The 18,820-nt window shown below is 45.3% G+C and overlaps 1 protein-coding gene across 2 annotated transcripts in view; it reads right to left on the bottom strand.

Annotated features, from left to right (window-relative positions):
* Positions 1-825: 825 nt before the first annotated feature.
* The window catches only part of PTPN11 (protein tyrosine phosphatase non-receptor type 11), a 79,790-nt gene continuing 61,795 nt past the window's right edge, over positions 826-18,820 (bottom strand). For both annotated transcript variants that reach the window (XM_043557651.1, XM_043557652.1), the window contains exons 12-16: positions 17,766-17,833; positions 17,123-17,274; positions 7,648-7,760; positions 5,727-5,828; positions 826-4,828 (exon numbers count right to left, since the gene is read on the bottom strand). In XM_043557651.1, coding sequence (XP_043413586.1) covers positions 5,759-5,828; positions 7,648-7,760; positions 17,123-17,274; positions 17,766-17,833 — 403 coding nt within the window. In that variant the 3' untranslated portion in view covers positions 826-4,828; positions 5,727-5,758. The remainder of the gene's footprint in view (positions 4,829-5,726; positions 5,829-7,647; positions 7,761-17,122; positions 17,275-17,765; positions 17,834-18,820) is intronic.

Raw genomic sequence — 18,820 nt, 5'->3', positions numbered from 1 at the left:
CCCCTCCGAGACCCCAGAGGGTAAACACCACCGTAGCACGGAGGTCCTCGGTCCGTGGAAAGCTACCTTCCCGAGGGACAGACACCGGAGCCGCTCTTCAAAATCCTCATCACCTGGAACCGGCTGTCCAGCCCAGTTGGGCTTTCCTGCCTCGTCTCGGCAGCCTGCTCGCACCCCAGGTGGAATTACTGCCTCCGGCCCCCTACAAGGCCTGGTTCCCATGAGAACGTCACCACCGGGAGGGTGGCTTCTATGTCCTCGTCTGGCACTGCAGAGGGGCTCCCTATGTTTTGAATGGCTGGCGGACTGGTCTCACTGAGGAAACCGGCTCAGTCGGAAGAGCGTGCGACTCCTGATCTCCCCGGGGCGTGAGTTCGAGCCCCGTGTTGGGTGTAGAGATAAATAAATACACTTAATGTAAAAAAATAAAAAATAAGTCAAGGGAAGAGCTGGTTCCTGTGGCACATAATTTATTCCCATGAGCCTCCTTTGCCATCTGTACTCCGTACGTCCACCCAGGATCATTTACGTTCAGTTTGTACGTTTCCTAACCATTACCCAGTGTATTTTACAGACATACTTTCTATTTGTTACTTGGAAGTTCTTGCAAACAGAATTCCCTGTCTCCCAAAGCCATTCAGAGTGGGCACTCAATAAATGCTTGAGGAACAGACTCATGCATTCTGTTTCCCAAGTTACCCTCTAGGTGAGAGCTGGTAAATGTCGGTAAATAGCCGACTGGTAAATAGCCAGTGTAAGAGATTGGCCTATAATCTCAGTTTTTCCTGGACATTTCTGATGCAGTAAATGACAAATATACCATAATATAAGAAAATGGTTTTATTCCTAATTTTTAGTTTCCATACAGTTTACAAATACACGTTTACTCTGATAACACAGCTTTGCAACTAGCAACGCAGTTGAACTAACACCCATAAATACAGGTGGGGAGACCATTAACATCCACTACTGTTTCTCTACATAAACTATTCTTTTCATGTCATTTTTTTTTAAACAATTGCAAATAGACTACATAATACGTGGGCAAAAAGGCAATTAAGTGAATCTCTTGAAACACTAAATGTATAATAAACAGTGCATATTATCAACATTTACATGATTCACATCAAAATGATGACATCCTAAAACGTATTCCTTTTAAAGGATAGATTTATCAATAAAATATTACATATCTTTTAATACTCTGGTACAATACTTCATATACTGCAGGAAAATTAAATGTAGGTCTAGTCATCAGCTTAAAAAAGGATCCTTTTCTATTAGCTTTTATTAATAAAAGAATCACAATTATGTCATAAATAAACAGGCAAATTATTAATTACATGATTTGAGGTTTAGGATGAAAACTTGTAGAAATTAGTTTGATATACAGTAAAGTTATACAACACACTAAAACCAACTGTTTAATATTTCTGCCTTGTGTGAACTGCCCATAGCGAAAAAAGAACAAACTTTCTAATGATGGAAGATAGAACAAACTAGGTTTTGGAACTTATTTTTCAAGAGCAGGAGGGAGAAAGATTTCAACAGAATTACGGGCTAATACAGATCCTGATAAAGGCATCTTGAAATCAGGGAGGCCATGTGCTTGCTATATAAACCGTGAATCCCCCAACAACATACAGAAAACAGAAACTGTACCGGGAGCGCACTTAACGTCTACAGTCTAAGTTTCCCTTACGGATTAATAAGCTACAACAAAACACAATTGCATACCTTTCCACCTTCCCCTGAACTAGAAATAACCCAGGATGTTATATTAGTTCTTCAGATCCCCAGTAAAATAACCCCTAAAAAATAATCTCGATAATCTTCTTGGCTGTTGCAAAGCCACTAGGCTCCGTGAAGAACCTACAAACACCAAGAAAGTCATACATTTCTTTTCTCATCCCCATTTAGCCGCATCTGAAGAGGGTGAGAGGGAGAGAGGATCATAATTTTCAGGAGGGCCACACGCTGGAGATGAGGTGTCTTTTTACTTGCTTAAAAAAAAGCTATTAAGACTCTGAAATTTGGCTTTTAAAAAAAACCCTAATGCCAAGTGTCAGATAATTTCTTCACCCCAAATATAAAACCCTATCCTATGCTGATAATTTTAAAATCCTCAACCAGCTATGGGATATTGTGCAAATTTAACGTCTACCGGCAACCCAGAAGCAGACTGAACACCTGTATCTATCACACCTACTTTCCGGGTAACCCGGTTCAACCAAGCATGGACTGCTCTGGCCCCGGGCCCTTCAACTTCCCACACACCACCTCTTTGGAACTTTCACGTCCACTACTTTTTAACAGCTGTACCTCAAGCGCCCCACGTCTTCACAGCTCTCTCTTCCTGATTCCATCTCGTGGAGAGTGATCTCACCTGAGAACCTGCCGTCACCTCTCCCCAAACACGTAACAGACCTCAGCAACCTAGGGACTATCGCAATCTTGTCTTGGCGTAAGTTTACATAACATGATGCTTTGCGGACTTCGTGGAGGGAAATCTAAGTGAAGTCAGTGTCCTGTAACAAACGAAGCCCGCCGAGACCAAGGGTTTCTGTGCCAAGTACAAAACAACTTAATCTTAAGCTACAGGCAGAGACGTTAATGCAGCAGGTATACGTGTACCACCGAACCCTTGTATGCTGGTGGAAGACTCTGCCCCCAAAGTCCAGAGTCTGAGCTATACCACAAAACCAAGGCAAAGGAGAAGAAGTCAATGTGGCGGTGCAATGGGAAGAACAGCATTCAAGATCCTTGTTGCAAACACTGAACTGGAATCTCTTTCTTTACAGGCTTGACAGGAAGACAGTCGTCACTGACATTCCTCTGAGGAGGTAATGACCTCTGAGCCACACCTGTGTTCTAAAGCAATGCTAGGTTCGAGGGACAGGGGACCCGAGGGGGGTGGGGTCGATGCGCGTTCTGTCCGTGAGAGTGGCAGCGGAGGCTCTTCCCAGACTTCCTCAGGAAGGAAGTACGACTGGGGCCGGACCTAGTCCTTCCTCTCGGGAGCCAGAGCAAGAAGAATCTGAGTTAAGGAGACGGTCACCTGATGGCAAAGCTGCCGTGTCACTTCGTCATCTTTACGAGGTCAACCAATGATACTTTAATTGAAATACACTCACTGGATGGTGATTCAACACGAGGCAAAGAGGACGTCTTTGGAGAAGGCACTTCAGGTAGAGCGGGAGCAAATCTTACTGCTTGCTTAAAACAAAAATGAGCGACTGCCGATGCGATCTGATCAGCGGCCTCGTTAGGAGGCCCCCGCTTTGCCGCAGCCCGGCCGAAACCACCGGCGTGGAGAGGGCACCACAGTCGTCTCCCACTGTGGGCGCCACGGTGACAGGGTGGTCCTGACCCCTAAACACACCCATCCTTACGAGACCGGTCTCCCCAAGTGATGGTTCAGAAAATATGCTCAGAGCCAGCGGAAATGGTTCAGGAAGCTTCTAGAAGGCCCTCTGTCCTTCTCTTTGACTTCCAGCTTACATGGGCTATTATACGCAGCTTCGATTTCCCAACGTCACCAGCAGCTTCTACTTTTCGCTAACTGCTGCCGTCTTCCCGTGGCACTGACTCTGACGTCCGGTTACCCTGGGGGCCCCCCCGTGAATCACACCTCAGCTTCATGCTCTCGTGCCATCCCCTCTTCCTGACTCTGGGCTGGGCCCGTGACTTGCTCTAATCAACAGGGGGCAGTAGAAGTTCTGGGTTGAAGTCTTAAGAAGGTCTGGCAACTACTGCCTTATAGCCTGGGGAGCTCTGAGCTGCCACGTAAGTGGTCCAGCTACCCTGCTGGCCAGGCCACTTGGGGCGGCCACATGGAGGAGAGGCCAGAGGACCTGCAGAGAGAGGCCCAGCCACCCCAATGTCTCGGCCAACCTGCTGACTGCACGGGCAACACCAGCGAGAGCACAGGAACAGCTCGACTGAGCCCGGCCCAGGCTAAAGACCAGTGAGGAAGGGGGAAAAAAAGAGAATTGTTTCAAGCCATTTCGTTTCGGGAGGGTTTGTCACCGACAATCCATAAGCACAACACTGCCTGGTTGTCCACAGATGCGGTTTGTTTTTTGTTTTTTTTTCCTGAACACAAGACAATCACTCAAATGAAAAGAAAACATGACAAACATTTCCCACCACATCATTCTCAGTCAACAGGCTGAATGGTAATTGGTCATCTGCTACGAAGAAAACACACCTTCTATCCTAAGTCTCCATGATTCTTTTTTCCCGTGATTTTTTTAATGGCAATGCAAAAGTAGACAGATTGTCGACTTCCGACAGTCTGGGGGCACTGGCTTTAATTATCATTTAGCCAAAAAAAGAGGCCATCAAATGAATTACCCACTGCTGGATAAGCAATGATACCTGAACCTGTTCTCACTCCCACGGGATGCTGTTACCTTTCCCAAAACGTTTTTCCTCTTACAAGCGCTCCGTCATCCCCCACAAAGAGAAAAACGATTGAGTTTTTAAGATTATAAAAAGGGGAAAAAAATGCCAAGAAGTAGAATTTGAATCACCATCATCTGCCAAATACAGAGCACAATTTAACTGCTTCCTCAATTTAAAATAAAATTCTATAAACCAGAACAGTGTCTACATTGTAGAGATGATTTCTTCAGATGTGAGGAAATGGGTAACTGGTAATCAGGTATTGTTGAGTTAGAATACAGTGGTCTTTAAATGGTTTTGAATTTTGTCTGTCCAAAGGTAGTCGGCCACGACACAAGCCTTCCAAGTTCAAATTCACTCTTTGCAGAAACTTTCTTGCATCTGTTCTTGATATTTTTAGGGAGAGGGTGAAAGTCCACATCTGGGGAAGAAATAAGTGAGAATTTTTAAGGAGCATGCATCTAAAAGTCTCTCAAGGCATTAAACCATTTTAAAGCAGATTTAAAGCTTTTAAGTGCACTACCCATTAAAATGGAAGTTTCAACATGCAATATGGAAACTGAGCTGCCAACACACATCACACACCTGGGTCGCCATCTACAAAGGTGACCGGCAGGGAAGAGACAGACAAGGGAGAGCAGTTCCCAGTGGCAGAGCTGGAAGGGATGTGGAGGTGAGCGGGGCGAGGGCCCGGGGAGGCCAGCGCCCTGTGTCGCACAGCCAATCGGGGGCCAAGGGGGGATGAGAACCCGGGCGTCCTGACTCCAACCATCCGGAGCTGTGTCCCCCCCCCCTTCCCGGGCCCCCACAGATCATCTCCGGGCACAGCTCGGGTAAACCAACTCTAATACAAGTGCAAACAATGGGACACCTGATCACCAACAGCAACCATCCCTGAGTACTGAGTGCCAGCTCTGCTCCTCACGGAATTAACTCTGCATTTGGCTTCAGTCCTTAATGAACTCTAAAATAAATCCAGCTGAGAGCAAAGAAGTTTAGGAAGAGAAAAAAGAGGCTGGTTTGTAAAACTCAACGATGGTACATTTTGCTAGAACACTCACAAATTAGCCGCCTGCTTAAAAATGCCACAAGGATAGAAACAACTGGGGAGCACTTCCATTTAAATACCTATTTCTGGGGTGCCTGGGTGGCTCAGTCAGTTAGGTATCCGACTTCAGGTTAAGTCATGATCTTGCAGTTGGTGGGTTCGAGCCCCGCGTTGGATTCTGTGTCTCCCTCTCCCTCTGCCCCTCCCCCACTCATGTCTGTCTCTCTCTCCCTCTCTCAAAAATAAATAAACATTAAAAAAATTTAAATACCGATTTCTGTACTGAAGTCTTGGTGGGTCTTCTCATCTGAAACTTTTCTGCTGCTGCATCAGACCTACGTTTTCATAGACTCTGGCATTATCTTCTCTCATTCTGTAAAGAAAAAAAAAAGCATCAATAAAAACGCAGACCATGCCCTCCAAGCTTACGTGGCATTTACAAAGCACATACCACATTCTTTGGGGACCAGGTATGGTGCAGACACAGCCCCCAGGAGCTAACATTCTAAGACGGGCTGTAAGCCATAAACACACAGCACCATCAAGCTAGAAGTGAAATAAGAGCCTTGAGTCCCTGTGCTCTCTGGGGCTGGAGGAAAACAAGCCGTCTTCCCTGAGGGCAGAGCAAAGGAGGCTTGTATGATGATGAGGCCTTTAAGTAAGACCCTGAAGCACGGAGACATGTGCACATAGAAAGGACAGGTATTAAATTCAAGCAGAGGGGTCTCTTGGGCAAGAGACCCAAGAAAGGCAGGAGCAGTGTGGTAGGGACTATCCTTCCATTCAGCCCGGATCCAGCTACGAGAAGGGGAACAGTAAGAGTGAGGCTCAGTGGTGGTTTAGGGCCCTGGGATGAAGGGCCAGCACATCAGAGGCCAGACTCCATTCTGCTGAGCAGGGAATGGAAATCAGAGCAGTCCAAGGGGATGGGGGACCCAGTCGCTGTGGGTGTCAGCCTGGGCAGGACAAGAAATGAGCAGAAGGGGCCCAGGGCCCGGGGTATCCTGGGTCTGCGCCCTACAAGGAATACGATGGGAACAGAGAGGCAGAGGACCTGTTGCACAGGAAGGCCAGTGGTAAAGGGATCGTCAGAGTTAACGTGTTCTGCCATTACTCAGGGAAAGCTTTCGGGCAAGGACTCAGAGCCCTGATGTGCCAGTGCTGCTGCAAATGACTGCAGGTAGCAACTTAAAATATCAGCCTTCCCCATCAGTCCACTGGGGAAGGAAAAAGCAGGCAGAAGGAAGGGGCGACTTGGTGGAGAGAATGCTTTCGCTGTATAATTTCATTTCGATGTTAACTACAAGCCAAATGTAAATACAAGCCTCATATTTGCTATCTAAAACGTTTATACAGAGTATTAAAGTCAGCAGGGGTTTAAAAATCCACATCAGAAGCAAACAGAGAGAGGACTCTTGGGGGAAAATAAAAAGTAAATGTTATACCAGAGACCGACTTCAGAATATACAGAAGAACAATAACTTACAACTGCTGTTCACATAATCGATTTAACAAACGTTTTCCTAACACGTTTTTAGCTTAAACAAGGGGTGGGCACAGTTTTTCTGTAAAGGATCTGAGGGTAAACAATTTCATTTCTGCAGGCCATACTCAGTCTTGGGCATATGATAGTCTTTGCAATGCTTTTTTGTTGTTGTTTTTTTAAAATAACCTTTTAAAAACCATTCATGAGCTGTGCAAACGCAGGCCATGGGCAGAATTTGGCCTGGGGGCTGTAGTTTGCGAACTCCTGGTTTAAGAGCCCAAAGTAGATTTCTGTTGTCTGCTGACTGTGGAAAGTTAGCAGAACATGGCAGCACTGAAACATTAATAGTCAAGTTTATTCACTTTTACTTAGCAAAGAGTCTCAACGCATCAAAAGGGGCGTTACTTACCTTTGCTGTCGATCATTAACAACAGGTGTTATCTCCACCCCGTCAAAAGAAAGATTCAATGTTCTTAGAGAACACCACCTGCTACACTTACAGCTTCAAATAGTCATAGGCGGTGTACCAATCAGCTTGCAGTTTAGGTAAATTAAAATTTTGTTTAGAAAGCGGATACACAAGTGAATCGGTTGGGCAACAACAATGTGCACCCATGACAAGCGTGTGCTGCAGAGACCTGTTGTTTTTTAAGCTTTTCTGCAGGACTGTGCTCAGGCAGAAAGGATTTCCTTCATTCCTACTTACTCTGCGCAGGATGGTGTTGGAGTACAAGGCGGGAGGGGACTCTGATCTCCACTTGTCTGGTCCGTGAGAGAATACTTAATATTTGTATATTCGTGCCCTTTCCTCTTGCTTTTCTGAAAGGTGAAGATTGCATAAATGAGGAACTGGAATGTTTTAAAGGAATAAAGAAGCAAAGGTGGCATTTCACCAGACAGATGGGCAGACAGGCGGAACCCTGCATACTGGTAGGCTGACCAAATGTTAGGGAATTCACCTCCCCGGTGTAAATGCACCATACAAGTGAAAAATACTTTGGAACCTTACAATTCAAAAGCACAGAGTCATGCATTAACAACTCACACTACCAAAACCAACTGTATCTATTTCTGAGCTAAGAGAGAATTCACACTTTCTTTGCCACCTTAACATCTAATCATTTCCTAGTTCGCTTGCAACATTTTTAATGATTCTCAGAGAAACCGTCGGCAAAAGAGCTCTAGAAATAAATTCACTACAGGTAAAAATGGCACACAGGTACAAAAGGCAGTAGCTCTCTTAATAGAAACAATCACACGCCTTATCGTTCCTTTCCTGCCTCCCACCCCCACCCAGGGAAAGACCCTGGCGCTTTAAAACTTTATTTTGGGTTCCAATGATACTCGGAAAAAAAAAAAAAATTGGCAAAGAAAACCAGTAAAATATAATCTCATCTCAGATGCAGAGCGAACTATATTTGGTAGGAGTCCCAGTTAGATGATTTATCACTCTTCGTTCCTAAATTCACCTAGAAACGACCGATTCTGAAAATCTAACTCACCAAGTTGTCATCATTATATAATGTTGCCTTCGTTCGAGGATTATTCAAGAAAAACAGCAAATATCAGAGAGGGTACCCACATCAAATACTGACGTACGGCAGTGACTTTCATTTGCCGCCAGTGAGAGGGTAAACTGGGGCACAATTAGTCAGAACTGGAAGTACTAATCAGGATCTAGTAATAATAAGAATACATCCCTACAGGGCCGCCTGGGTGGCTCAGTCAGTTAAGCGTCCAACTCTTGGTTTCAGGCCAAGTCATGATCTCACAGTTTCGTGAGTTCGAGCCCCACGTCAGGCTCTGCGCACTCACAGAGCCTGCTTGGGATTCTCCATCTCCCCCTCTCTCTCTCTGCCCCTCCCCTGCTCACACCCTCTCTGCCAATAAACAAACAAACAAACAAACAAACAAACAAACTATATCCTACAATCTTGAACATCTGCTTCTTGGGAAACCCATACACCTAAGCCTAAAAGAGCCATACAAGGATGTCCAGTGACATGTTATTCTTAATAATGTCTACAACAAGAGAACGAATCAACGTGATATACTCATACCATGAAATAATATGCAACAGTGAAGAGGCACAACAGAAAGAAAGACTGTGTGTGTGTGCGCGTGTGCGCGTGTGTCAAAACAGGCTTCATCATCAATGGTAAGTGGAAAAACACAAATTATAGAACAATGAAACAGTATGATCCTATGTGATTAAACATTCTAAATATATGAAACAGTGTTATCTATTGTGTATAGACTATTGGTATTTGTATCGTAAAATATAAAAAAAGACTACACGCCCAGCAATTGCCCTGGGGTTCCGAGGCGTGCACTTGGGGCTGACAGCTGTACCTGCCGCATTTGATTGCTGTTATAAAAGAAAAAACAAAACAAAACTTGGAAGAAATAGGATAAAGCAAAACGGATGATTATAGATATACTACTATTATTTAAATCTTTTGAAGAAAACATAAAACAAGTTTAAATCCACTGGTGAAGTGTCTTCTTGCTCTCCTGACTCAGAACTTACCCCCAAACAACAGCTGATAAAAAGTAGAAAATCTTATTTGACATACGAGAATTGTTCCAACTCCAACCTACAGAGTATAAAGCATCTCATCCCGTGTGAACTTGGGACCAACGTACAAACGAAGCTGGACAGCCTGAAAGATTCACTGACTCTTCACAGAAAAGGCTTGACGTCGGCAGGAAGCTGGCTGCTTGTTGGCCACCACTTCCTCGTGCTGTCTGCAACCGTGTGCAAAAGGAAACGTCCTAAAGGGCGATAGGGTGACAGGATGCAAAGTGCCTGGGCCCTCGGATGACCTCGGATGACCTTGGACGAGCAGAGTTGCCCACTTCCTCCGCAGCTGCCTGCCACCTCGGATTTTTACGTTAGAAGAGAAATCAGCTTCTACCTTATTTAAGCCACTATTACTCAGCCTGTTGAAGCAGCCCAACCAATTTATTAACTGATCAAGCAGCCACTACACATCTTAGAATCTAGGGAAGACGTTGCAAAAAAGACATCCAAACAGAAAATTTCTCTACATAGTATTTTAATGCTTTGAACAAATGTTTTTAAAAATCTAAAGGCTGGGGCGCCTGGGTGCCTCAGCCGGTTGAGAGTCCAACTTTGGCTCAGGTCATGATCTCATGGCTGGTGAGTTCAAGTCCCACATCGGGCTCGCAGAGGTCAGCACAGAGCCCTGCATCAGCTCCTCTGTCCTCCTCTCTCTCTGCCCCTCCCCACCTAGCAGCACTCTCTCTCTCTCAAAAATAAACCTTTAAAAAAAAAAATCTAAAGGCCTTGAAAAGCAGTCACAGATTTTCAGCACTGCAATAATGACTTCCACAAGAAACAATCTTTTAAAAGATATAATTTAAAATAAAATATTAAGTGGAAGACTTGACAGAGAACGGCTCTTATTTTAAAACTTATTCTGGGGGCACCTGGGTGGCTCAGTCGGTTGAGTGTCTGACTCCTGGTTTCGGTTTAGGTCATGACCTCATTCGGCTCAGGTCATGAGTTCAAGTCCCACATTGGGCTCCACACTGACAGTGAGGGGCCTGCTTGGGATTCTCTCTCTCCCTCTCTCTCTGCTCCTCCCCGACTTGTGCTCTGTCTCTCAAAATAAACAAATAAAAAATTTAAATATGCAATCAATACCCTGAAGCATAAGCTTGGTTTCTACTCAACACATTTTTTTTTAATTGTGGTAAACGAAAAACAACATATGATAAGATACATGCTCTTGGGCAAAATTTTGAGTGCACACAGTATTGTCCAGTATATGTTCTTTTTTTTTTTTAATGTTTTTATTTATCTTTTTGAGACAGAGTCAGAGCATGAGCGGGGGAGGGGCAGAGAGCGAGGGAGACACAGAATCGGAAACAGGCTCCAGGCTCCGAGCTGTCAGCACAGAGCCCAACACCGGGCTTGAACTCATGAACCAATAAGATCATGACCTGAGCCGAAGTCGGACACTCAACTGACTGAGCCCCCCAGGCACCCTGAGAATACGCTCTTGATGTGCAGCAGGTCTCTAGAACTTTTTCATCTTATATGACTGAAACTATCTACCCACTGAACAGCAACCCCCATTTCTGCCTCCCTTCTACTATCTTTTTTTCATGGTTTATTTCTTTATTTTGAGAGAGAGAGAGAGAGAGAGAGAGAGAGAATGAGAATGAGAATGAGAATCCCAAGCAGGCTCTGTGCTGTCAGTGCAGAGCCCGACTCAGGGCTCAATCTCATGAACCGTGGGATCATGACCTGAACTGAAATCAAGAGGAGGGCGCTTAACCAACTGAGCCACCCAGGCGCCCCTCCCTACTACTTTCTTGGAAAAAAAAAAAAAAAAAAAAAAATCAGTATTTCTACATAAAGTGATTACAAAAGAATTTTCTAACAGGGAATAATTAATAGAAATGGGACAGGAATTATTTCAATGAATTAAGTGGCTCAAGGAAAAGCATAAAAATGTTGGAGCTTCTCAGGCTTATTTAGAAAGAACAAGAAATAAAACTGATCCATAAATCAGTTGAGTTTATTTCTTAGTACTGTGACGGCCCAGGCTGTCCTTATAGAACAAGAAAAATTCTCAAGGGATTGGGGTAGTTTTGGTTTTGGGGGGTTGGAGAGAGACTTGTTTCAGAGCCTTAAAAGACGATCTGAAATTGATCTATCCTTCACCTAAATTCAATGACACAGCATAGTTATACCAAACCTTCTGTAATATTTATAATAAATCTTATAGCCTTGCCAGCTGACACACAGTCAAGGTTGAGAGGAGGGTTCAACCACAAGTCTCTAAAATCATCTGGCATTAAATATCTTCCCATATGAAGTAAATCCAGTGAATTCTTTAACTTTAAGTTACAAAAAAGCCCCGGGCTCCTGGCTAGCTCTTGGTATCAGGGTTGTGAGTTTGAGCCCCACAGTGGGCATAAAAAAAAAAAAAAAAAAACAAAGAAAAGAAAATTAAAGGGGCACCTGGGTGGCTCAGTCGGTTAAGCATCCGACGTCAGCTCAGGTCATAATCTCACGGTTAGTGAGTTTGGGCCCCACATCAGGCTCTCTGCTATCAGCTCAGAGCCCACTTTGGATCCTCCATCTCCCTCTCTCTCTCTGCCCCTCCCCCACTTGCTCTCTCTCAAAAATAAACATTAAAAAATATTTTTTTAATTAAGAAAAAAAATTAAGACTATGAAATAAAGCATATATCAATTTACCCAAAAAAAGCCCAAAAGCCAGGAGTAGGAAGAAAGGGTCAAATGAAAATGCTCTTGTCTAAGTTACAGAGCAACAAGATACTTGTGCAGAATGTTCTGAGCTCAAATGTCAGGATTACAAACACCTTGACTCCTGCCCACATCTCATCACAAAATCTTACCGGTTCTGCTTCTCTTTGTGCTGACCATTAGCCCCCACTGTCCCGTCCAAACCGTCATCAGCTCTCCCCTACACTGGTCCCCCCTGCAACTGCTTGAGCCCAGAGCCCACAGCCCACACCCACTCCTCACTCTCAAGCCAGGGCCCTATTTTCAAAACGAGGACCTTTTTATGTCACTCCCCTGCTTCAAAATCCTCGGTGACGTCCCATTCCCCTCGGGATAAAGTCTAAAATCTTTAATATGCCCTGCAAGCCCCGAGCTCTCAAAATCAGATCTCTGCTTATGTTCCCAATCCCACCCATGACACCCCCGGCCCCCACCCAACTCCCTCTACTCCAACCACACAGCTTTCTTTCCATTTCAGGAACATGACCACTCACAGCCCCAATGTCCAGCACAGAGCCTGGCACGCGGCACAGCCTATTTTAATGGATGCAGGAATGAATGAACGAAGGTGAGAAGGCCTCTTGATTGCACCAAGGAGCTTGAGGAAGATGTGTGAAAAGCACAAGTCCAGGGAAATGAATAAAAAAGACAGGACAAATGTAGACAAGGGCGTCATGGTAACTCAAACTTTCCATCTGGTGAAACTGGAGTTTTATTGAGGCAACAGCCACGTCTATCTTGTTCTGTTCTATCCTCGGCATCTAATCAGTGTCTGGAACACAAAAGGCACCCAAATATTTCTTAAAGGAGTAATACCCAACGAAACATTTAATGAAAGAGAAGGAGCCGGATGCTAACTGCCAGCACCGGCCAGCTTCAGTTTTGCTGGCGACAACCGAAATCTAGCACTGCTGCATTTCTATCCTGGCCCATTGGTGATGGCAGAATTCTTTTTTTTTTAATGCTTATTTATTTATTTTTTGAGAGAGAGAGAGCGCAGGAGCAGGTGAGGGACAGAGACAGAAGGAGAGAGAGTCCCAAGCAGGATCCACGCTCCGCGCAGAGCCAGATGTGGGGCTCAATCTCACGACCGTGAGCTGAAATCAAGAGTCAGACGCTTAACCGACTAAACCGCCCAGGTGCCCCTGATTACAGAACTCTTAAAGGTATCTTCTGTCCTGTAGCACGATGCACTCAGAGAACGCCACCCAGAGTCTCTACGCTGCAGGCAAAGGATGCTCGATGCGGGATGTGGAATTATTTCCCTCAAACAAGAGTTGCCCTCATGGTAAATATGATTCTCATGGGGGTACAGGCAAGCAGCTCTGAGACTATTTCGCATGCATACTAGGGGTGAGCAAATGAGCAAATAAACTGTAGATCATGGGAACCAGGTTTCCCCCAGTAAGAGAAGTTACAAATTAGCAAGGGGAAGGCTAGTCTGAGCCTTGGGGTACTGAATGAGAGCCGGAGACATCAACATGCACTGAGGTTTAGCTTATATATATATATACACATAGATACAGTGACAATTATTGGTATTTGTGCATATGTGCATTAGGATACAGACGTTATTTCCTAGCACTGTCCACTGAGAGGGCCCAGAAGCAGTAATACCCAGTAGCAACAAGCATACCCAACACCCAAACCTTCGTTTTATTTTTGTTTTTATTAAAAATTTTATTTTTAAATAAATTCTTTTTTTAACGTTTATTCATTTTTGAGAGACAGAGCGTGAGCAGGGGAGGGGCAGAGAGAGAGGGAGACACAGAATCCGAAGCAGGCTCCAGGCTCTGAGCTGTCAGCACAGAGCCCGATGTGGGGCTCGAACCCACGAACTGTGAGATCATGACCTGGGCTGAAGTCGGACGCCCAACCGACTGAGCCCAACTGACTGAGCCAAAATTTTATTTTCAAATAAGCTCTAACTCACAACCCTTGAGATCGAGAGTCGCATGCTCTACCGACTGAGCCAGCCAGGTGCCCCCCCAAACCTTCAATTTTAAATACCTGTCTTTAATAAACAGAACTGGGACTCCACAGAAAAATGGCCAATTCAAAGGCTAGGAGAGGGGAAACAGAAGATGAGCCCGGAGCATCTTGCATGCCAGAAAGTGAGCAAGTGCTCAAACACAAAAGGATAGGGACACGTGAAAGGGACACAGGAGCCAATCTGAAAACGTGCCTCACTCGCACCTTCCCCTGGACGACCACCTGTTTTTTTGCTTCTCCTCCTCCTAATGCTGTCGCTACTTCCTGCTTCCTTCCCCAGCCCGCCGGTCCCTGACCTACTGTCTTTCTTCATTTACCCTTGTCAGCAAATTCCTTCATTCCCAAAGGTCCTTCACTCTTCAGAATTTTGAAAATGATGGCATTTAGAAGAATAATCAATGATCCCGAATGAGTTTCATCGTTCTGCTCAATTTAAAACTCAGAAGGCTTTACTGTTTAAGTCTACCACTTAAGCTTTCTACTAGATGAAGGTACTTCTTACTTTACGACGAAATCAGGTAGTAAGTTCGAGCACAGAACCAAACAGTACAATGCAGAAAACCACATGTTATAGGATCTTATTTTTAGGGGCGCCTAGGTGGCTCAGTCGGCTAGGTGGCCGACTTCAGCTCGGGTCGAGATCTCGCAGTTCATGAGTTTGAACCTGCTCAGGATTCTGTGTCTCCTCACTCTCTGCCCCTTCCCCGCTCCTGCTCTATATCTGTCTCAAAAATGAACATTAAAAAAAAATGTGTTTAATGAATCATCTGGGGGCACCCACGTGGCTCAGTTGGTTAAGAGTTCAACTTTGGCTCAGGTCACGATCTCACAGTTTGTAAGTTCAAGCCCCATATCGAGCTCACTGCTCTCAGTGCAGAGCCTTCTTTGGATCCTCTGGCCCCCTCTCTATCTGTCCCTCCCCCACTCTCACTCTCTAAAAAATAAATTCTAAAAAATTTATCAGCCTGACAGCTCGGAGCCTGGAACCTGCTTCAGAGTCTGTCTCCCTCTTTCTCTGCCCCTCCCACCTTGCACGCTCGCTCTCTCTCTCTCTCTCTCTCAAAAAACAATAAATATATTTTTTTTAATTTTTAAAAAGTCTCTAAAAATGAATACTCTAAGACACCTAAGTGGCTCAGTCAGTTAAGCGGCCGACTCTTGATTTCGGCTCAGGTCATGATCTCATTCGTGAGACTGAGCCCAGAGGCAGGCTCTGTTCTGGCAGTGCGGAGCCTGGAGGCTGCTTAGGATTCTCTCTCTCCACTCTCCCTGCCCCTCCCCCGCTTGCATGTGCACTGTCTCTCAAAATAAATACACATAAAAAATTAAAAGTAAAAAAGTAAGTAATAGTGAATGATCTAAGTCAACACATTTTTTAGACTCTGAAGCCTCTTAGACCAAATAGCAGTTAACGTGCTGAGGACAGTGCTGGCACCTGTCGGTCCCAAAAAATACAGGCTGAATGAATGCATGCATGCAAGCACTCTTGGGGTGGGATCATCAGGGACATTCGGTTTCTAGATTCTTCAATTATTACGGGACATTTTTGTCTACTGCCTCCTGACCCCCCAAAAAAGGGCAGCAATAAAAGTATTTTTAAAGAGGCTCCTAAATCCAAATTGCAACTCGAGATTCAGGGTCAGAGAGACTGGATGTGGTAAGGAGAAGATCTGAAGTGCTATAGAGGCTGGGAGAGAAAGTGCCTGAAGTCTCCAGAACAAGGATAAATACCAAACCTTCTGAATGAAACAGAGAGAGCTCCTTCCCCAGCTTTTCCACACAAGATTACATTATATGCTTCAAGACATTCCTGACTATTCTCCAGTTTGTACCAACTGTGCTACATTCTCTTTGTATTTAGTACGAGATTCTTCTCTGTGAGCAACTTTATGCTTTAACTATTCCTGGCCCAGATTAAGGATAACTGGAAGACAAAGAGAAAATAGCCTATAGTAACCATCTAAATTGTTCATAACACCAAGTCGGATTTAACACACTAAAGGTCGAAACCAGTTACCTGTTGATTATTTGACCTTACATTTCGATACCTACACTGTCTCTGAAGATGTTTTTTTGTACAATGAAACAATCCAGTGTCTCCGCGTGAACTGAGCATGTCCTAGGCTAACTAAGAGGTATCTTACTTGGCTAACCAGGCTCTGATAACGCGGCTACAAGTCTTTCGATTCGCTGGCAGATGCCATTTTGCGAAGCCGAGTTCTCTGGAAGGCAACGAACAGGGTAAAGCAGGCCTGTCTGCAGCGGAGCAGCGGAGCAGCGGGGCTGGTGAGGGGAGGGGAGAAGCACAGATCCCCAAAAGAGCAGTCTCGTTTCCCTCCTCTCAGCGGATTTCTAATTAACTCAGCTTTGTGTCTGTTATGAATAGCTTCACATGGAAAGGCTCCAGTTCCACATTCTTCTTCATTATGCATGGCTTATTAAAATTGAAATCTCACTGTTTCCAACTCAACCAAATCGATGGTTCAAACTGCTGTGTGCAAATGAAGAGTGAAGCATTTCGTTTAAAAGATGGGATCAGGGTAAAGACGGCCCGGATCAAAACTGGAACAGGCTGGAGACGTCGAGGCCTTCGGTTCCAAACCCGCCATGTGAAAGTCCTGGGATTTGCCTGGGAAAGTCCTAACCTTTCCACGTGGCCGCTGCCCAGTCAGCCAGGCCAGGAAGATGGCAGGGCGCCCATCCCCACGGTACCCTGTCCTGAGAAGTCAGAGCTGTGAAGCAGGGAATGGTTTGAGAGAGGCCCTTCCTGGCTGGGAACAAGGTTCCCATTCCCAAACAGTGACAGTTGGCTCTCAGGGGCCCATCCCGCTCAAAAGGAGAGCGTAGGAGACCTGCCCAGAGGAAGAAGACGGAAATCTGCCCGCCAGGCCCTCTGGGTCGCATACCTGCTCTTCTTCAATCCTGCGCTGTAGTGTTTCAATGTAATGCTGAACGGCCATGTAGATGAAGCGGTACTGAGCTTCCGTCTGGACCATCCCTGACCTCTGAGACCGCACCATCTGAATGGTCTTGGGAACATCGATGTCGCAGTCGACACCTGCAAAGCAAACACCGTGAAGCACCGGGACAAACTGCAGGGCCCGGATGAAGACGCACAACTTTTGGCAGACGCAGAGATAAAGCAAATGTTCCAACTGGACGTGTTCCGAGGGCTACACTGGCCTTCTGGGCGATACAAATGATCCCAGATTAGCTGAGAAGGTGTTGGAGGTCAGGAACCCCCCACTTTCCAAACGGCACCACCCCCACAACATCCGCCAGGACGAGGGGTGTGGGCAAAGACCACCGCTGCATATTCAGCAAAAGACCACAGCACTGGGACCCACAGCTCCAAGGCTCCGTTTTATGTCGAGAGTCAAACAGAATCACGTTTGTTCCCTCGCAAACACACTGGAAGTCAAAGTCCTCAGCCTAGATTTTGTGAAAATGTTTTAACATTCGGATTCCCCCCTAGGCTATTTTCACCAGCATTTTCCTTCCATAAACTAAAAACAGGAACTATAGCTTCTTGCCCTCCAGATGACCTACCTTTCTCTCTGATGATGTCAATAAGGATATCAATCACAATGAACGTCCCTGTCCGGCCAATTCCAGCACTGTGGGTAGAAGGACAAAGCAATGACAATGGAGTCATTCATGGGGGTTTCAGACTCAAAACCAAGCTAGTAATATTAACAGAAACGATGTCTGCTCTTGGGAGTATTTATAAGATTGTCTATTTGTATTTGAGAATAGATTAGCTAAGAGGGCTTGGGAATTAGTCCAACCCATACTTGGAGCCCAGCTTCTCCTGTACAACGTGCCTGAGGCAAGTCCCATACACTCTGGACCCTCAGTTTCCTCATCTGTGAAATGGGGATGATAGTATATGCCTTACAGGCTTGTTATGTGCATCAAACATTAGTAATGTATGCAAAACACAAAGCACAGAGGCCGGCACACAGCAAGTGCTCAATAAACAGTAGCTTTTTGTGTTTTAATTTTTTACTATTTCTTTGTTTTTGAGAGAGAGAGAGACAGAGAGACAGAGCGTGAGCAGGGAAGGGGGCAAAAAGAGAGACAGAGACACAGAATCTGAAGCAGGCTCCAGGCTCTGAGCTGTCAACAGACAGCCCGACGCTTGGCTCGAACTCACAAACCATGAGATCATGACCTGAGCCGAAGTTGGACGCTTAACCGACTGATCCGCCCAGGCGCCCCACCAGCTTTTTAAAAAGGGAATTAAGTTTTACATGCAGCTACTTGTCCAACACATGGATGAGATCTGGGAAACTAAACTTGCCCCAGCAAAACCATGAAGCCCAGATGTGGGCACTAGAGGCTGTAAACTGTGGCGAGAGGCCATGGGCGTGGCCTTCGGAGGCCTGTGTGGGGAGTGGTCCAAAACCTTGAAAGTAAACAAGTATATTATCGGGAAAACATGCACCTTATTTCTGTGGCAGAAGAGAATACAGCCATAATTAAAGTGATGAATCCTAAGTCACTATATTAAAAAAGGAAACTGGGGGCACCTGGCTGGCTCAGTCGGTTGGGCATCTGATTCTTGATTTCGGCTCAGGTCATGATCTCATGGTTTGTGGGTT

This window comes from Prionailurus bengalensis, chromosome D3 (assembly GCF_016509475.1).
Source record: "Prionailurus bengalensis isolate Pbe53 chromosome D3, Fcat_Pben_1.1_paternal_pri, whole genome shotgun sequence".
Taxonomy (NCBI): Eukaryota; Metazoa; Chordata; class Mammalia; order Carnivora; family Felidae; genus Prionailurus; species Prionailurus bengalensis.
This window is presented reverse-complemented; position numbering and strand designations above follow the sequence as displayed.